At 53.2% G+C, this 16394-nt stretch overlaps 4 protein-coding genes across 4 annotated transcripts; all 4 read right to left on the bottom strand.

Moving 5' to 3' along the window:
• Positions 1-18: 18 nt before the first annotated feature.
• BO97DRAFT_136436 (uncharacterized protein) lies at positions 19-1761 on the bottom strand. The gene is made up of 2 exons (XM_025690076.1): positions 1475-1761; positions 19-1426 (listed from the first exon to the last, which is right to left on the bottom strand). The coding sequence occupies exons 1-2, from the start codon at positions 1653-1655 to the stop codon at positions 42-44; spliced, it is 1566 nt and encodes a 521-aa protein (XP_025555667.1). The 5' UTR covers positions 1656-1761; the 3' UTR covers positions 19-41.
• Positions 1762-1867: 106 nt separating this feature from the next.
• BO97DRAFT_420811 (transcription factor domain-containing protein) lies at positions 1868-4504 on the bottom strand (the record flags this gene model as incomplete). Its single annotated transcript, XM_025696683.1, has 6 exons — positions 1868-2390; positions 2451-3465; positions 3516-3679; positions 3738-4155; positions 4269-4335; positions 4406-4504. 6 exons carry the CDS (start codon positions 4502-4504, stop codon positions 1868-1870), a joined length of 2286 nt encoding a protein of 761 aa, XP_025555666.1.
• A 968-nt stretch (positions 4505-5472) lies between these two features.
• On the bottom strand, positions 5473-7548 carry BO97DRAFT_383071 (pentafunctional AROM polypeptide; the record flags this gene model as incomplete). Its single annotated transcript, XM_025693338.1, has 1 exon — positions 5473-7548. The coding sequence occupies one exon, from the start codon at positions 7546-7548 to the stop codon at positions 5473-5475; it is 2076 nt and encodes a 691-aa protein (XP_025555665.1).
• A 2457-nt stretch (positions 7549-10005) lies between these two features.
• BO97DRAFT_420809 (dDENN domain protein) lies at positions 10006-13557 on the bottom strand (the record flags this gene model as incomplete). Its single annotated transcript, XM_025696682.1, has 4 exons — positions 10006-10145; positions 10207-10461; positions 10516-12846; positions 12912-13557. The coding sequence occupies 4 exons, from the start codon at positions 13555-13557 to the stop codon at positions 10006-10008; spliced, it is 3372 nt and encodes a 1123-aa protein (XP_025555664.1).
• Between the last annotated feature and the right edge of the window lie 2837 nt (positions 13558-16394).

Here is a 16394-nt window from a genome sequence, read left to right as displayed (position 1 = left end):
CCGACTATCTCCTTCCGGTTATATCCCGTCTTTTGACTAGATTATACATCCGACTTTGAACATGCCCTGAACATCACATCTGCCGCCTCCGCAGCAATGAATCTGGTCGATGCTGCTAGATCCTCGCGACAGCTGACAGCTCGGAGACGCCCAGTCCACGCGTCCCAGGTCCGGCGGGAAATCGCGGTCCTGCCGTCTTCTCTCGGGGTTTGCTCTTCGGCTTTGGCCTTGGTTCTTGCGGTTGTGTTTGATAAGCATGATTCGGTCGAAGTAGCATCTCTTGGACCGGCCCCTAATGCCTGGGAGGCGGTCGCCCTCGACATAGCTGATACACCATCCTCGGCATCATCAACGTCCAAAGTCAGCCCGACCACGAACTCGTTCCCCGCGTCTTCTCCTCTGCGCTTCCAGATATTGTCGCCTATGATCACAGCCCATATCGATGCAGCGGAGACATAGAGATCGAGACAGTGTTTGGTGATAGTGTGACTCGCGTTTCTGTCAGGTTGGGTCTGATGAAGATTAGGGTAATGATTCCCATTTTGGCCGTGGGGATGGCTGGTCATTCCACTAGCCATTCCAGAAGTAGGTGCGAAGAGAGTCTTTCCCTCACTGCCCAAAACAGAGCCCATCATGACGAGAGCAACGTCATCCAGACCGTCGAGGATGGATTCTTTGCTCATGATCGCTAAGAACGAGGTGAGGTTGAGCCAGGCTTCACTTTCGAACACGCCAAAGCCGACTTTCGGAAGGAGGCTTTTGGAGTGCTTGGAAATAGGCTTGTAACTGGGATTAAGTGAAGGCGAGGGCTCGATGGGTGTACTTGTTCCGGGTGGTCTCGCAGAAGGATGTGGTGCTACGCAATGTGATTCCTCACGGGCAGGCGCAGGCGCGGTATGCCGTGATTGTGATGGCCGATGAAACCAATCTCCCGGAGCATCTTCCTGGAAAACCTCGGCGATTACCTCGCGGAAAAACGGCAAAGCGGCCCAGCGTATCCCCCTTTTACACTTGGTTCGTGTTTCTGCGTCATCAACGTGCGTGCCGCCCCAGTAGCTGTGACTGCTACTCGATGAATCATAGTATGATGACGAGGAGGAGAAGGCCGTGGCGCCGAGATAGGGCGACAAAGACGGGTGGTGATGATGGCTGATCCCGGCCATTGTGCCGGGCATGGGATCCGTAGTGGGAAAAGTCGTGATAATCTTGAGAAGCGTAAGAAGTTTACGTTGCGCCGGGGTGGGCGGGTAGTACGGCCTGTCGGGTTGCAAGTCGCATTGCGTGACTGTAGGAGCGGTATGTGGTGAGGAGTTATTGATCAATGACGGCTTTTGTTCAGTCGAAACCGGCTCTCGCATACATATCGATCGCGCGAGGGTCTTAGAAGTATGCGTGATTGTTCGCCACAGATCGACGAGATTCTCCTCTACCAGGGTATCAATAAGAAGATATTATTAGGCCCACGATCGCATACCGACTAGCTCGCTGTCTCCGCCATAGTACAACTCGTTGATCACACTGACAATTTCCCGCGCGGCCGTTTCTGCGGACAGCTGATCGGCCATGTATAGGCTCACAATGCCGGTAAATGGCCGTGTCGGCGCGCCGTGGACCCAGTTGTTGGCCGTGGCGAGAGCGTCAATTTGGAAGTCCATGTTTTGCTAAAGACGATAATCAAGGGCAGGAGGAAGTGCTGCAGTTTCTCCCCGCATCGTCACATGCCCCGATGTCACTGTCACGATCACGTGGTATGATATCATGACCTGGCCATCTGTTTGCGGTACGTCCGAAACGCTCTGTAAGTTATCCAAATCTATTTATCGGATAAAAAGAAAGGCGGGCCGAAACCACGAACGAGCATCGCCTTTCACTCAGGTTCGGGCAAGCTGCTCGGGCCCGTCAAATGATTGTCCGGGACCGGAATCGGATCCAATCCCTCGCCCAAGAAGAAGTCCAATTCACTGGGCCCGCCATGAGAATGCTCATTCTCTGCTAACTGCTCCAGAAGACTGAGGAATGGATCTTTTTCTCCTTCGCTCGTTCCGGGCCCGCCTCCGGTGACAGTGCCAGAGCTGCCTTGAGATGGCGCGTCTGGTGTTAATGCCGGGGCGCCAGGCGTGGCCTCGAATGGAAACGTCGCATACTGCGGCTGGGCTGGTGGCGTTGGGGCAGTAAAGGAAGGTTCTGACAAAAATGCCGCTGGGGAATTGCTCACTCCTGGAGAGAATCCAAGGCTGCTTTCCGGAAGAGCTAATTCAGGCCCAGGGCCCCACGGTGGAGACGCCTGCGACGACTGGAAGCTTATGGACGACCGTCCTTGGGAGGGGAGCGTCCCTGTAGCGGGGTATATGAACCCGCCTGAGATGTCCTGTCGGTCGAAAAGTGGAAGACTATCATAACAAGTTAACAGAACTCTTTTCCGAGCAGACTGGTCTGGGCTAACGACTCACGATTCATCCCGATCCACCAACCGCAAATGTCCACTCTCAACAGCCAAGCCGGGATACCGATCGAAGAAGTCCTCGAGGTGGAAAACGGGGGCAAAACGGACGGGGCGAGCTGCCATTGTGCGCACTAAGTCGGCATGGCAGGTGGTAATACGCTGCAGCATTTCCCGTTGATGTTGTACCCCTGCCCAGTACTGCCGCAGCCAGGCCAGCTGATGCATTTCGCGAGTCAGAAAGTCGGCACTGGAGGCAAAAACTTCGCCTTCCCGCCCATGATAGTGCACCCCGTGCACATGTACCGTGCCGGCGGTACAAACGCAGTATGCCACAAGTGAAGGCCATTCAAGGCGTGGCGCGTGTCGAGCCAATTCAACTAGCTCCGCGATGGCGTTGGCGTGCGAGAAGCAGAGCGTGGTCGCCTCAATCTGCCAGGACTGATGTTGGCCGGTGCCACGCAACTCTACTAGATCGATGGGGAGGAAGGGGCGATAGAGTAGGCAATGGACCAGATGATAAATTAACTTGCTCAGGAGTAGAAGTGTGCTCTCCGTGTGGCCGAAGAGTGTTTCGATCGAGGCGAACAGATCCTGCGTCCCCGCGGCCCACAGGTCTAGCTCCTGTCGAATTTTGGACAAATTGGACAACGCATGCCAGGGGAAATGGGAGTCGCCTTTGACACCCCCGGCTGCCAGATAGCGATGAGTGACGCCTAGTATGCGCGTGATGTCGACTAACAGGGTTGGGCCTCCGGGACCCTTGCGGCGGTCGGGAGTGTACTGGATGTTAGGGCCGACGGGATTGAAGCTTTCCCCGGTCTCTGAGCCGATGCCCGGTAGCCGCAGTGCAATAGAGTGGTCTGCAATTAGACAAGGTCGCTTGGAGCCACAAGTCAGGAAGCGGTCCATAATGTAGACGGTCCAAAACAGGCGGCGTCGCATCTCGCGTTCGGAGGCGGGCAGGGTCGGAGTGGAGACCTCGCGATATAGGTCCAAGGCTAAGGCCATGGCCACCGCATTGGCTGACAGGGAATTAGTTTCGGTCCTTTAACCAGAATCGGAATAGACCTACAGAGGACCATGTAGGCCGTTTTCCCACAGCCATGGGCGAAAAAGGTTTGGGAGAGCAATAAAAGGGACTGTGTGCCGTCGATAGAGGGATTATCAACGTCCACCAGCCGACGGGCTTGTCGCGCATACTCCTGACTGCCGAGGACCGGGTTGGGATTGGTATAGCTGCAATATCGTTTTAGTGCGAACGCTTCGTGCATGGAAGGATGGGGAATGCAAATACCGTGACGTCAAGGCGTAAATAGCCATGGACAAATGCGCAGGCAATTGACCCATTTGATGGCGCTGCCGGGTTTGGGATTCATCCAAAATCCAGTAAGGCTTACCATGAAGGCGAGCAAAATAGGTGTCGAGCATGGCGTCGGGTAACCGAGGCGGGGGTCCATAACACTGCGGCGGTGGGGGCTGTTGGAAGCCCACCGAGGCCGGAGGCAACAATGGCGGGGGGTGCTGTTGCTGTTGCTGCTGCTGTTGCTGCTGCTGCTGCTGTTGTTGTTGTTGCTCCACCGACTTGATGGGTGAGACAGACGAGACCGGAGAAATAGGGGAATCCTCCTGCAGTCGTTTCTCAAGTCCGTCAACGCGCTTTAACAAAGCCTCCAGCACATCGGTCTTGGGCCCGCGTTTTTTGGGCACAGCATCTAGTGGAGGAGCAGGGAAAAGTCAGGAAGGGTACCTCGACTAGTGCATATATGGCCTGCTCAGGCGACAGAGAACATCCAGGTCCAAACAAATGAACAGGGAAGCAACGAACCGTAGATGCAGGGACACTGGAAGACCTTGCAGGCCTCACAGCTGGGGCGCAGACGGTTGCATTTGATCTGAAGCGAAAAAACAAGCGAGGGCGAAGTCGTCAGCGGGTAATTTTGGGACAGGTCGGATAATGTTTACCTTGCGTTTCCGACAGGATTTACAGTTCATCGATTCACGGGGCTCGGCATTGGCACGTCGGGGAGTGAGACGGTCGATGCTGACCTGGGGGCGGGACATGGCATTCTCTATAACATGAATAGAAAAAAGAAGACTGGAAGGGTGAAGGGAGGATGAAGGGAGAAAGAAGGAGAGAACTTGAAAGACAGTCAAGACCGGGGACGGGGGATGGGGAAGGAAGAGGGAAAGAGTAGGCAATAAAGAAGAGAAGGGAAAAGAGAGGAGAAGAAGAAACAGCACCCCCGGATTTATTGGCTGCACAGGAAACGCGGAGAAGCCGAGTGGAACCTAAAGAGTGAAAAAGGCTTAGCGGGGGGGTTGATGCGGGGGGGAAGGGTTGTTAGTTGGTTCAAGATAATTATAAGCACTCAACAGCCGTTTCTCTGTATGAGGGATTCATTTATAATGAATGGTTAGGGCCCCTGCATATTTACCTTTTTACCAATTGAAGGAGGTTGACGAAAAGGAAATGCTCAGGCAAGTCAGTCGGTCAGTTAGCGAGGTTGAAAGCTTGGAGAGGGGAAGCTGCAGGGGCACACCATGGATAGATAGTTGGACACCAACCAAATCCCCCGGGATTTTCCCGCTTCTAGCACGGATCCCCGTCCGCTGGATGATGGATAATGGCTATATCCACCCAAGTTTACTCTACTATAGACAGTATTTACTGAGTCGAACTTTTCATACTTCTGCACCTCCTTTTACCCCAGATGTAGATCCCTGCCTTTTCTTTCCCTCTTCTCCGCCTTTTCCCCCCTCTCCCCACCCCTGGTCCATCGAGAAAATCAGTCTGGTTTCATGTCATTCATGCCGGCAGCCATTGACTGGCTGATTCAGAATAGGTACAAACAATCTACTCAAGTACACCATGCAACTCCCGGCCCAAACCAGTATATAGTAACCAATCCCGGTCTCCCCTCCTCTCGCTTGTCACCAACGACAAAACAGCCAAAGTGACAGAAAGGTAGAGCTCCTTCTACAGATGCAACCGGATCCAAAAAAAAAAAAAAAAAAAAAGGAGACACATATCAAAAGACCCGTCCTGATGCCATCCGCACAAAGTCAAATGGCACATTCTGGCCCACCAGCAAGCGCAGCGTCTCCACTGTCGTCCACGCGTCCACATCCTCAATTCCATATGCAGTCCACCCGGCACGCACAGCAACACTTACAGGATCGCCCGTGCGCTCACCCCGAGTCAAGTCGAGATAGACCTTACCCCGGGTCGAGGGCGGCGAAGACCGCCCACTGGTCCGGTAATGCCGCAACAGCGGCTGTACCAGCAATGACTTTTCTGGAGGTAACGCAGAGATCATGACAAACGGCTGTTCAACCCGCTTGACGGACTGAATCGACGTGAAGGGCTCGAGCCCCGCTGCCAAGGGACCCCGGGCCCGGAAGCCTACCGTGTGGATCGCACCCACTCCCAAGCTGCGCAGGGCATAAATGGCCGCCGATGCTTCACTCTCGCTCCCCGCCAACAGGATTGCTGTCCGGCCTTGATACGCCGACGGCACATAATCGCGGGTCAGGGTAGCTCGGATGCCCTTCCACGTCGCGTTCTCCCCGACTAGTGAATTCTGCGGCCCCTGCGGTCCGGCCACAATCGTGTCCACAAGCCCGATCGCTCGCGCCGCCTCGCTCACGGCTGGGATGCAACCGGTGCCGCTCGGGATTGGTGGATGCACCGAGGCACCTCCGAACGTGGGCTGCGTGAGCACTCGCTCGACCGAGCCTATCGGTCCGCGGTCAATTGAGGTCAATGTGTGCGGTAGGCTCAACTCGTTGAAACATTTCTCCATAAACATGGACTGTGGCGTCGCCCGAAACGATCCAATCGCATACAGGTCGCGTTTCGGCAGCTGGCCCATGATGTGAAGTGCCTCGTTGATCTCCGCCGCTGTCAGCTGGCCCGGAGCCGCAATCATCGGCAGCAACGGGTGCGTGATGGGCGAGAATACTGTATTGAGCGCTCGCGACAATTGGCCTAACTGGCCCATGTTGACCGCCGACAGCAGGGGATACGTGCCGTGGCTCTTACGAATCTCCGACCGGAAATACTCAAGCTCGTAATTGGCCTCGATCGTCGTCACCATCGCGATCATCTTGACAATATCTGCGTACTTTGCGCTTTGCGCATAGATCCGTGGCGCTTCGGGTGACGTCCACCTCCACGTCCCCGAAAAATCATGAAAGGCTGACATGATGATGCTGTTGCCCTTCTCCGCTGCCAACCGTTGGCGGATTGATTCTGGCAGCCACAACTCCACATCGATATATTCCACCCCCCATTGAATGGCGCGACGCAGATAGCGGTAGAAGAGATGAGGGTCATCCATCGGGAACTTGCCATTTTCCTTCGTACAACGAGTGGTGAATATGATTGGCAGTTCCGTATGCTGCCGCAATAACATTAACTGCTGTCCAACATACCGTAGGCTCGGCACCGCACTCGAAGTATCTGGCGACGGAGGTGTAGGATCCACCAGCAAGTCTACACGAATTTCCACCGCATCCGAGCCCACGGAGAGTATGTCCAGATTCGGTAGCGCAGCATGGACGTCCGGGAAAGTTGTCGAAATGAAATTTGTCCGGCTTTTGGTTTTGAGATCCTCGTGGGGACGAGTTTGACCAAGGATCAAGGAGAGAAACCGGGTTAGGTCCCGGCGAAAGAAGGGACTCCGGAGTGAGTATAAGAATTCGTAATGGCAGCAGTCGCTCAGCGCTTCCTCCGGGAATGAGCCATCATCAACACAGTGTGTGTTGACCAGGATCCATGCTGCGTGATCGCCTTCTTGCAGGTCCCGAGCCAGGTCTTTCGTGGCCAAAATGCCGACAACCACTGCATTACTGCCCCTCCCGAGGGCAGACAAGGAGGTTTGGGTCGTCCATGGCTTGCCAAGAATATCCGCAATGACCTGCACGATTCCCTCCTGGCCGGGGGTGAAAAGGGTGATCACGGTCCGTGTCGACTCCGGGGGTGTAATTGGAGCCGGGGAAGCAGAAACCGAAATCGAGGTTGAACCTTTAAGAGCCGTGAGGGACGTGGCGGCATCAGCCAACAGCGTCATCCCCACGGGCTGTTGAAGGGCAGTCTGCATCATCTCATCGCACACGCAGTCTACTGCCCGTTCTCATACTTGGTCTCGACGGCAACCAGATCGAAGGAAGAGAAATCAGAATCAATACGTATTGTTCAGGCCGGCGTTCAGACACGGGACGTTGAGAGGTGTGATCGGAAGGAGGGTTAAGTGAAGTTCAGGTTTGCGAGGCGGGCAGTCGCATACAAGTTGGCCAGCCACACACGCTATTGGGACACACTAGGCTGTCCGCTGCAGTCCGAGTGAAAAACGACCGGGGTAATAACTTTGCCCTCTTCTAGTGCGGGAAGATGGGGAGGAGAGGGAGTTGGTAGATATATAGCAGATGGGTAGCGAATGATGCGTGACCAATTCTTACCCCCCTAAGAAGGTCCTAGCAGGTAATCAGGGGACGGGTAGGAGAGGACCGATGTGGAGGTGAAGGCGAGAGCGGATGAACAGCGCGGAAGGATAAGCAAAGTTTGGAAGACTGAGGGGGATGAGCGGAAAGAGACCAGAGAGAAAAAGACGACATTTGCTAGGATCGGAGAAAAAAGGAAGAGAAAGAGAGAGGGAAAGGACAAGGGTGGGGAGGAGATATGAGAGAATGAAAAGGTAATATTGGGCGGTAGCGGGCCAGACAAGGAGGAGACCAAACGAGAAGATGGGGAAGCAAGTGGAAAGTGGAAAGACGGCTGAATTTCCCCGGAATTCTGCCTCCGCCGGCCGGGGGGCAGCGGAGGCGATTTCTCCGCCAATCACTGTCCACTATATACAATAAGCAAGTATACCCAGCAGCCTCCCTGAGCAGCCTGCAGCCCTCCTGGAGGCTGGAGCCCTGAGTGCACAGCTCCAGGACTGGTACCAAGAATCATTTCAATTCCTTTGAAGGCTTCCAGAAGAAGACACTGGCAGGCTCCTGGAGGTTCCCAACCAGTCTGTCACTCACTCAACTCGTCAGCATATTCAGTCAATCATTCTCAATCCGCTCGAGCGAGCATCACGGTTTAAACACCCATATCCAGGCCTTTTCTACGCATCATAATCTCACTTCCCCCTCTCACTAGTCACCAATATCTGTGTAGTGTATGTGTATCATTCGCCTCTCACAACCCCTTGAACCCCTCTTATTCCTTCTACCCTGGACCCAGTCGCCACGGACACCCTGAGCCACCGCTCCTGGAGCTTTTTTTGATACGGGGGAAATGGCCTCCGATAGTCTTATCTTGTCCGCCTACTGTTGGTCGGTCTTGATTCTCCCGTGCCTACCCGGAGCTCCGGATCAAGATGCTACTGCAGCGTCGTACTCAGAAGTCGACGCTAAACGCCAGCTTGGGCGTCGGATTGGCGGTCGACCTCATCCGCCGACATCCCTGCTACGGTAACCACCTATATGAGCCCTCCTAGATACATACGGGGCACGTTCACGACGGGTGGGTGACTATTCAGCAGGACACCTCCCATTCTTCCAGGCAGCCATCCGCTCTCGTCGATCCTCCGAAATCCAGCCCTACCCTCCCTGTGGCTAAACTGACACGTAGGACGAGCTGGATCTGACAGATCCACAGCTCTAATCAACAACGAATATGGTCGATCGTCCCTGAGGCACACGGCTGGATGATGTATTAGTGCAAATAGGTATGTAACATAACACAAAATCCACCAATAGTTTATGAGAAGAAGACAGTAATAAATTAGCATCAAGTTGAGTAACAGAACAACCATAAATACCAACCGATCAAAGGGGTATTGTAAGCTAAAAAGAAGACACGATGCCCAAATGGCAAAAAGTACAGTACAACAAGCCGGCACAGATGGAGGGAAAGGATTGCTTCGAGGTCAGAGTCATGGCATTCAAATAAACCATGTAGGCACAATGTATGTATGGGTATTCGTCAGTGTATGAGTGTGATAGATATGTATACATTTGATAAGGTAAGGTATGTGCTCTAGGGAAGATTTCAGGGTCCACGGATATGCCAGTGCATCATCAGCTAGCATAGAAACCGAAGGGACCCAGATATGATGATTGCACAATTCAGCAGATCGGGAGCTCTTCTGCAAGTTGAATGGATGGGCGTAATTGCGGCGGGGTGAAGACAAAACCGAGCCTGAGACAGGTTGTATTTGTCACCGCTAAATGGGATACGTCGAGCATCAAGGGTTGGTTGGTAAGCCTCTCACAGTGGCGCCCCATTCCCATCATGATTTAAAGGGTGCGTGAGCTGCCGCTACCGGCGCTGAAGACACTGTGCGACGAGTGTTTCAGGTCAAACCAGAAGCCAATTGAACTTGTGCTTCCTTGATTGACACCGTTCTGGGGGCAAGATTCATTATCCATCATCCCCACTTCGCGCTGTTGTCATCCTCAGCACGAGGTAATTGACGGAAGGATACGTGGCGGACCAGTGTCGAACGACGGTATGTCGAGCCAAACGATTGCCCTTCGGAAAGGACACGCCACCAATATGAAATGTGGTTTTACGGGGGGGAAATTGCGAGCCCGTTCATGAGCTTAGGGAGTGGTTTTCTGCGTGCGTTATTTGCCGTCTTCGACACCCGAGGCGCCCCATGAACCATGCGGGGTTCTTTCATCAAGCTGGTATCAAGTTTTGCTGGGGCTTATCACATGGCATAAAGACGTTAGATCCGAACAGTTCATTGCAGAAAGGGACGACCAACCTCGCATCACGACTCGTGTGTAGTCTCCCGAGAGACTGTTTTGACTCCGACTGCCCCCGGCAAATGAGGTGGCACTGGCTGTCCTCCAAAGATGATTGGAAGTGTCGGATAAGAAATCAGTCATACTGCGGCCGGAGAAAATCGATGAGCGACCCCGGTTGCGCTTGGAGAGGATGATCTCATCAAAGAGGGCCATGCGAGGGTCGCGAGATTTGGGATTGGCTCTTTCTCTGTCTCCAATGAACTCATTGAATCCTAGCAGCGCGTTAGCGATTGTGTGATATCGTGCTTCGGGTCAGAATTGCCCACCTTGTGTCTGTTGCAATACTGCAATGTAATCCGCATGTTCTCCTGGCAAACTTTTCATGAATGCCTCCATGTTGAAGCTATATGTTAGACCTGCCTTCTTCTTGTCTCCCGAAGCAGGCTGAAGAAACTTCTTGTACGTGTAGAACAAGCTGGCGAAACATCTGACGAACGCAGCACGAACTTGCTCAGGATGAAAGGCTGCCGGGCACACTAGGCATATCTGAAGGGCACACCTGCTATGGACTACGACCTTGCAAGCGGTACACTTGTACATGCCATCCTCGGCCCGATCGTCACAGATGGTGCAAATAGCTTTTTCGTCCCATGGTTGTACCTGTAAGCAATGTCCTTCCAGCCAACAAGTACCCTCGGCATTGTGAATAGGTTGTGCCGCATTTGTGGGAACGATAGTAGATGCAGCAACTGTAGACTGCGCATACACAGAAGGTGCGTAGGTAGACCCCGAATTATGGTCCGTATTCAAAGTAGTCACTGACAGATTCGAGGCATGGCCTAAGAAAGGGGCGCTTGGGCGGCGGGGAACGCCAGGGCGCATCTCGATACCAAACGACGAGCTTCGTCGTGACGCAGCATCGAAGTGGCCGGAGCGTTTCTCCCGCAAGGAAGCCTGTAGAGTGCTTCCCGAGTCATTTCGTGAGCCCGGGCCTGTAGACGATGCCGGGAAATGCCCCGACGTGGGCGAGCTATCGCGGGGAGACGGTGGCGAGCCAGTCTTGTACGTCGAGCCAGTTCCCGGCCGGTCAGAGCCCTTGGATGAATAGCCCCTGGACGCAGCCTGTTCGTATCGGGCATGGAGGTAGGCGTTAAAGATCAAAGGCTGGTACGAGGCCGAAACCACAGAAGTCTGGCCGAAGGCACTAGAGTTCAAGCTGACGTATTTGGCCAATTGCGTGGACTGAGCTTTGGAAGTGAATATGGAAGAGTTCTCCGACATAAAAGCGTCAAACGGGTACGTCTCAACGGCATAGGCGGGCGGTCCGGTCGGCACCCCACACCGGCTGTGATGAGGCGCGGCCAGCTGCAACAACGACAAAAGCTTCCTGCGCTGATGACGGGGCAGGGGGGTTGGCTGAACCGTGCTCTCGATAAGGTCGGCATCAAGGTCTACCAGAACGAAATCATCGGACGGCAGTTCGACTTTCTCGTAGCGGCGTTCGATGCCCACGATATACGGACAGGGTGCTTCTAAAGCCTGGATCAACCGGGCAGGGAGAACTGGGATCAACACTCCCGACCACGGGATGGGAAAAAGTAAATCAACCAACGCCTTCGTCGCCAAATAAAGCATCGATGTGTGAGACGACAGAAAGATGATGCGCGACTCAGTCAGAGCGTATTCCAGGAGGATGACGATGTTAGGCAATGAAAGAGCGCGAAACAGCGCGTAGATATCGGTGTTGCGAGAGCCCGGTAACTCATTGGAAGCCTCCTTGCGGGCGAAAAGACGCAATTCCCGGACATTCAGCTCTACTTGTGTTTTGGAAGAGTTTGGACTGAATGCCTCCGTGCACAGGTTCATCACATAACGTTCCAATGGTTGCCAGACCCCCATCCGCGGAGAACTAGGGGGGATGCGCTGAATGCCTCCATCGGTCATTGGGACAACGACAGCCTTCAGCCACTCCTTCCAGAAACTGGTCATATTCTCTTCTCGGCCGAGGATGCCGTATGCGCGGGGTATCCAGAAGCCGGTATCCCCATCAGTCAGCCCTTCAATCTTAGACGCTGCACCATGCCGCACCGGTCGCAGGAGGTCAGTCATTAAGCCAATCTTCTCCTCAACCGCACTAATCTCGTCCTCCAACTGCTCTCGTGATTCCGAACCTGATGGAACAGTGGGGAGCTGGGCCAGGAGTCGGGAAAGTTTGGCGCGCTCACTTGCCAGTCTCTCGCCCAGGCTCGCCGCGAGCTCGCGCTCCTCATCCGTCATATTCTCTTTCCGCCATTCCTCGCAGCGTTTCTCTAGCTCATCGGCAGCTTTTTGATTAAGGGGGATCCAGATGATGAGACATATAGCATGCAAGCGCGAGCCGTTATCGGTGGTCATGACGAATCCGTGCCATGTAGATCGGGGCCTTTGATCGGAGGAAACAATGTTGATATCATTCGGAAATGCGAACATCGGAACGTAGTCGGGGAAGTTGCCTCGCAATTTTAGCTCATCAGACATGCCTTGTGTGGGATACCGATCAAGTAGGACCGGTTCAAATCTCCGCTTCAAAGGATGCATGGTGGGAGAGATCTCTAAGGGTTGAGGGACCGGGATAACGGAGTTGTAATTACTTAAGCGTCGTGAGGTTCTAATGGATGCTGTAATGAAGTCCTGTCAGCAGGGCTGCCCATGCTTGTTGCTTTCACAAATAATAGCCACCGACCTTGACGAGCAATTGACGGCTGTCTCTTCATACTGTTCATATCCCGAAAGGCCATGTGTCGCCGCACGCTGCCAATGCTAGAACGTATCAAGCCTGTCGGCTGCGAGCCTTCCTCCGAGACGATCTTCTGCGTACGTAACCTGGACCGCGGGCGCGTCGAAGGGGTGATGGCACCTGCACTGACATTGAGATCGGATAAGAAGGACTCCCTCTCGGACGCGAACTTCCATAGCGCTTTGTCAAAGTCGAAGTCTCCGAGGAACGAGGAGCCACGTGGAGATTGATTGCCTTTGATTGTCATGCTGCTCCGGTTGCTGTGGGAGCCGTTCTCGTTCGCATCGGACTCTCCCGAGCGCGTGGAGACCCGTTGGACCGAGTTACGATTCCCCGCCATAGAGATGGGACGGGAAAGGCTATCCAGGCGAGGATCATGGGCCTCTTCCGCATCCGCATCCTCCTCAATAGTATCTGTGAGGGCGGGGCCAGGCGAAGTGGCACAGTTGGCTCGGTAATCATCCCCTAATTTGCGATAAGTCTCGAGAACCTCTGTTCCATCCACGCCAGCTATCCAAAAATAATCTGCAAGCGGGGTGGTGGACGCCTCGGGCGCGGAGGAAGAGGGCGAAGAAGAGGAGGAGAATGGCATCTTGTCGAAGGGTTGGAATCATCAATCGTCACGAATCGTCGACTTCGTCACAGCATGGAGTGAAATGTTAATCCTGAGTGCTGTTGCCCTTGCACACAGACATCAATGGGAGAAGAGAATCGGGTTTTCCTTTCCTTTTCTTTCTTTCGCCTGATCCCTTCAGTAACTAGGGGTTCTTGGAGTAGTCAGGCAAGTAAAGGTAGGAGCAGCTAGAACGCATAAGTTCGGGATTGCGACACTGTCGCTAGAACGAACGACACGATGGCTGGGGTGAGGAGCCTGGAGGAACTCAAGCGCCGAATAGACGCAAGAGAGCGGAGGGAGGAGGGGGGTGGAGGAGAACTGGTGAGCGTTCAGATGGCGAGCGAGAGTGTTGATCTATGCATTGACAAGAAAAAGGAGTTATCGGTTAGTGGAGAGAGGGAGGGAGGAGCGGCGGCGGCGGCGGACAGGTGAGGGGGCCAAGAGGGAGGAAGAGAACTGGACGAACTGGAAAAGGAGGAATGCTTTGACAGGTGTCTCTTTGTGTTTCTTGAGGGAAAAGCAGTATTAAGAACACAAAGACAATTTGCGAGTTTCTGTTTACGTTATCTTCATTTGGGTATCTTATTTCATTTAGAGAGATGAAAGAAGAGAAAAAAAAGAATTATTCAGTGCAGAGGGGGGAAGAGTATGTTCCCTCCCTCTTTGTTTCTGCTGCCTTCCAACTTTTTTCGCCCCCTTCCCCTTCTGGGAGACTGTACTAGTCAGTAGTTTAGTACTGACTAGGCCTTAACCATGCAGACGGATGGTTGCGTAGACACCGTCTGGTGAGGGAGGGGGGAAACGGCTGCCATTAACTCCAATCCCAGTTCCAGCCAGACCTTTTTCCCCGTGTGTCTCCTAACACATAGAAATGCTCCCACAGTCCTACTGTATGAGCGCATTTCAGATTGCCCGCGGCCTTGGGCCCATATTTTCATATCAATCTATCTATTCAGGACCAATCCACCTTCTACATAGTTAGTTATCCTCCGCTCCGCTGTGTCTACACGAATTTACCCCTCCAGTTGATGTGTGACAATTCATATCTGGTGCTCTTATGAGCGAACCAGAATTGAAAATATTGGGGGAGGGGGGAGGAAGAAAAGCAAAGACGAGACAAGAAAAGAAAAGAAAAGAAAAACAATATACAAATAAACGTGCAGGCCTCCCTACGCTGAAACGGCAAGACGACGAGTCGGTGGAAGATCTTGCTCAGCCAGACCACGACTAGCCAACACAGTTAAGAACTACTGCAAGTGTGCATGGTTGGCTGCAGCCTTCCAACCATCAGCCGGCATCAGCGGTGTTACCTGGGCCGGATCCCGCCTTCTTCCTACTACCGATAGTCTCGACCATAGCCGAGTGGAAGTACATGTCTGCTTGCGGATGCGATTGCTCATCAAGCGATGCATTCATACCTCGCGCTCCAGGACGAGAACCAACCTTAGGTACCAACTCGTGGCCAAAGGAAGAAACGCCATCCTGCCAAACGGACTGCAACCCCCCTCCCACATCCCGGCCACCCATCTGTGAGGGGAAAGCGACACACAGGGACGGGAGCATATCAATCGCTAGGCCCAGTGGAGCCTGTCGCACACATATTGCTTGGCTCACTGACCAATCTCTGCTCTCCAATGGCCCGCGGTCAGATGGAGCGAGAACTCCCGTTCAAGACAAACAACCATGGGAACCACGGTCATTACGTCTTGCACTTTTGTAGTGAGGAAATGTTTTGAGGCTGAGAGGCAGCAATCCGATGCCCCCTCTCGTGTCTACAATATGCTACGAGGCTCTCCTTCAAATCCCGACCGGGCAAAGTTTGTGCGTTGATGATGTCCACAGTAGGGAGTCGCGCACGTATCCTCTCCGACAAACCCGGTCTTTCTATAACTGGGGGCCATGTTTCTAGGTGCTATCACCTAGTACGGAACTTAGTGCGGAGGATCTAATATGAAAATAGCTACACCGAAGCTTCAAACTGTCTTCCGTCCCTTGAAGGTTGGTTGGTTGTCATCGTATCATCTCAGCCTCTCCGGAGACCATTGATACAGTCTTTGGTCGGATCAGTGCAAAGCAGCCATGGTACCGAAAATGATTGGAACTGAGACCGGATAATGGATCCTGAATAGGGGAACAGATGCCGAATGTTCCCCTGGACAATAAATGGAGATTAGCTGCCGAGGTCCCGCTGTTACTAACCCTCCTCGGCCGTAATTGTTTAACAATATGAAGAATATATTGGTGGTTTCACATAGGGCAGAGGTAAGACAAAAAAGGGGGTGGTGGGTGGCATTACTACTAACCCGACGACAACTTCAAGAATAACTTCCACGCCGCCCGCGGGGGTTTTTTCCTTTCTTTTTTTCTTTCTCTTTTTTTTTTTTTTTTTTAATCTACCTGAATTTGCTTAGTTGCATCTGGCATTGGTGAACTTTGCTACTTAGTACACTCGGGAATGGCCCGGGGGTGGACTGGCGATGATCGATGTGGATCCCCCAGCAATGATAACTAGGAGTAATTCTCGGTATGTAAACCAATCTTCGTTTGTCTCCGATCAGGACCTCCAAGACCCATCTAAAATGAAAGGTTGAGGCTCTCACCATCAATCTTTCTTAGGCTTGATTGCGATAACTCAATTACGAAGTCTGCTTTTCTATTGAATGCTATCCATTACTACCCCAAACACCCAGCCAGGTCGGAGGTACCATAAACTGGTTGTCCCGGATTTTCTGTGGTACAGTACACGTTGAACAGACATCGATAGGGCCGATGCATGCTCTTAGCTAGACCTGTTACTGCTACGGCACACAAGC

The sequence above is a fragment of the Aspergillus homomorphus genome (genome assembly GCF_003184865.1).
Source record: "Aspergillus homomorphus CBS 101889 unplaced genomic scaffold BO97scaffold_3, whole genome shotgun sequence".
Taxonomy (NCBI): domain Eukaryota; kingdom Fungi; phylum Ascomycota; class Eurotiomycetes; order Eurotiales; family Aspergillaceae; genus Aspergillus; species Aspergillus homomorphus.
The sequence above is the reverse complement of the archived record's forward strand: the minus strand, read 5'-3'. Positions and strand labels throughout refer to the sequence as shown.

Coding starts and splice junctions, on each gene's coding strand:
- BO97DRAFT_136436 (XM_025690076.1), bottom strand. CDS start 1,655: ATGGACTTCCAAATTGACGCTCTCGCCACGGCCAACAACTGGGTCCAC. Junction 1,427..1,474: donor CGGAGACAGCGAGCTAGTCG/GTATGCGATCGT, acceptor ATACCCTGGTAG/AGGAGAATCTCGTCGATCTG.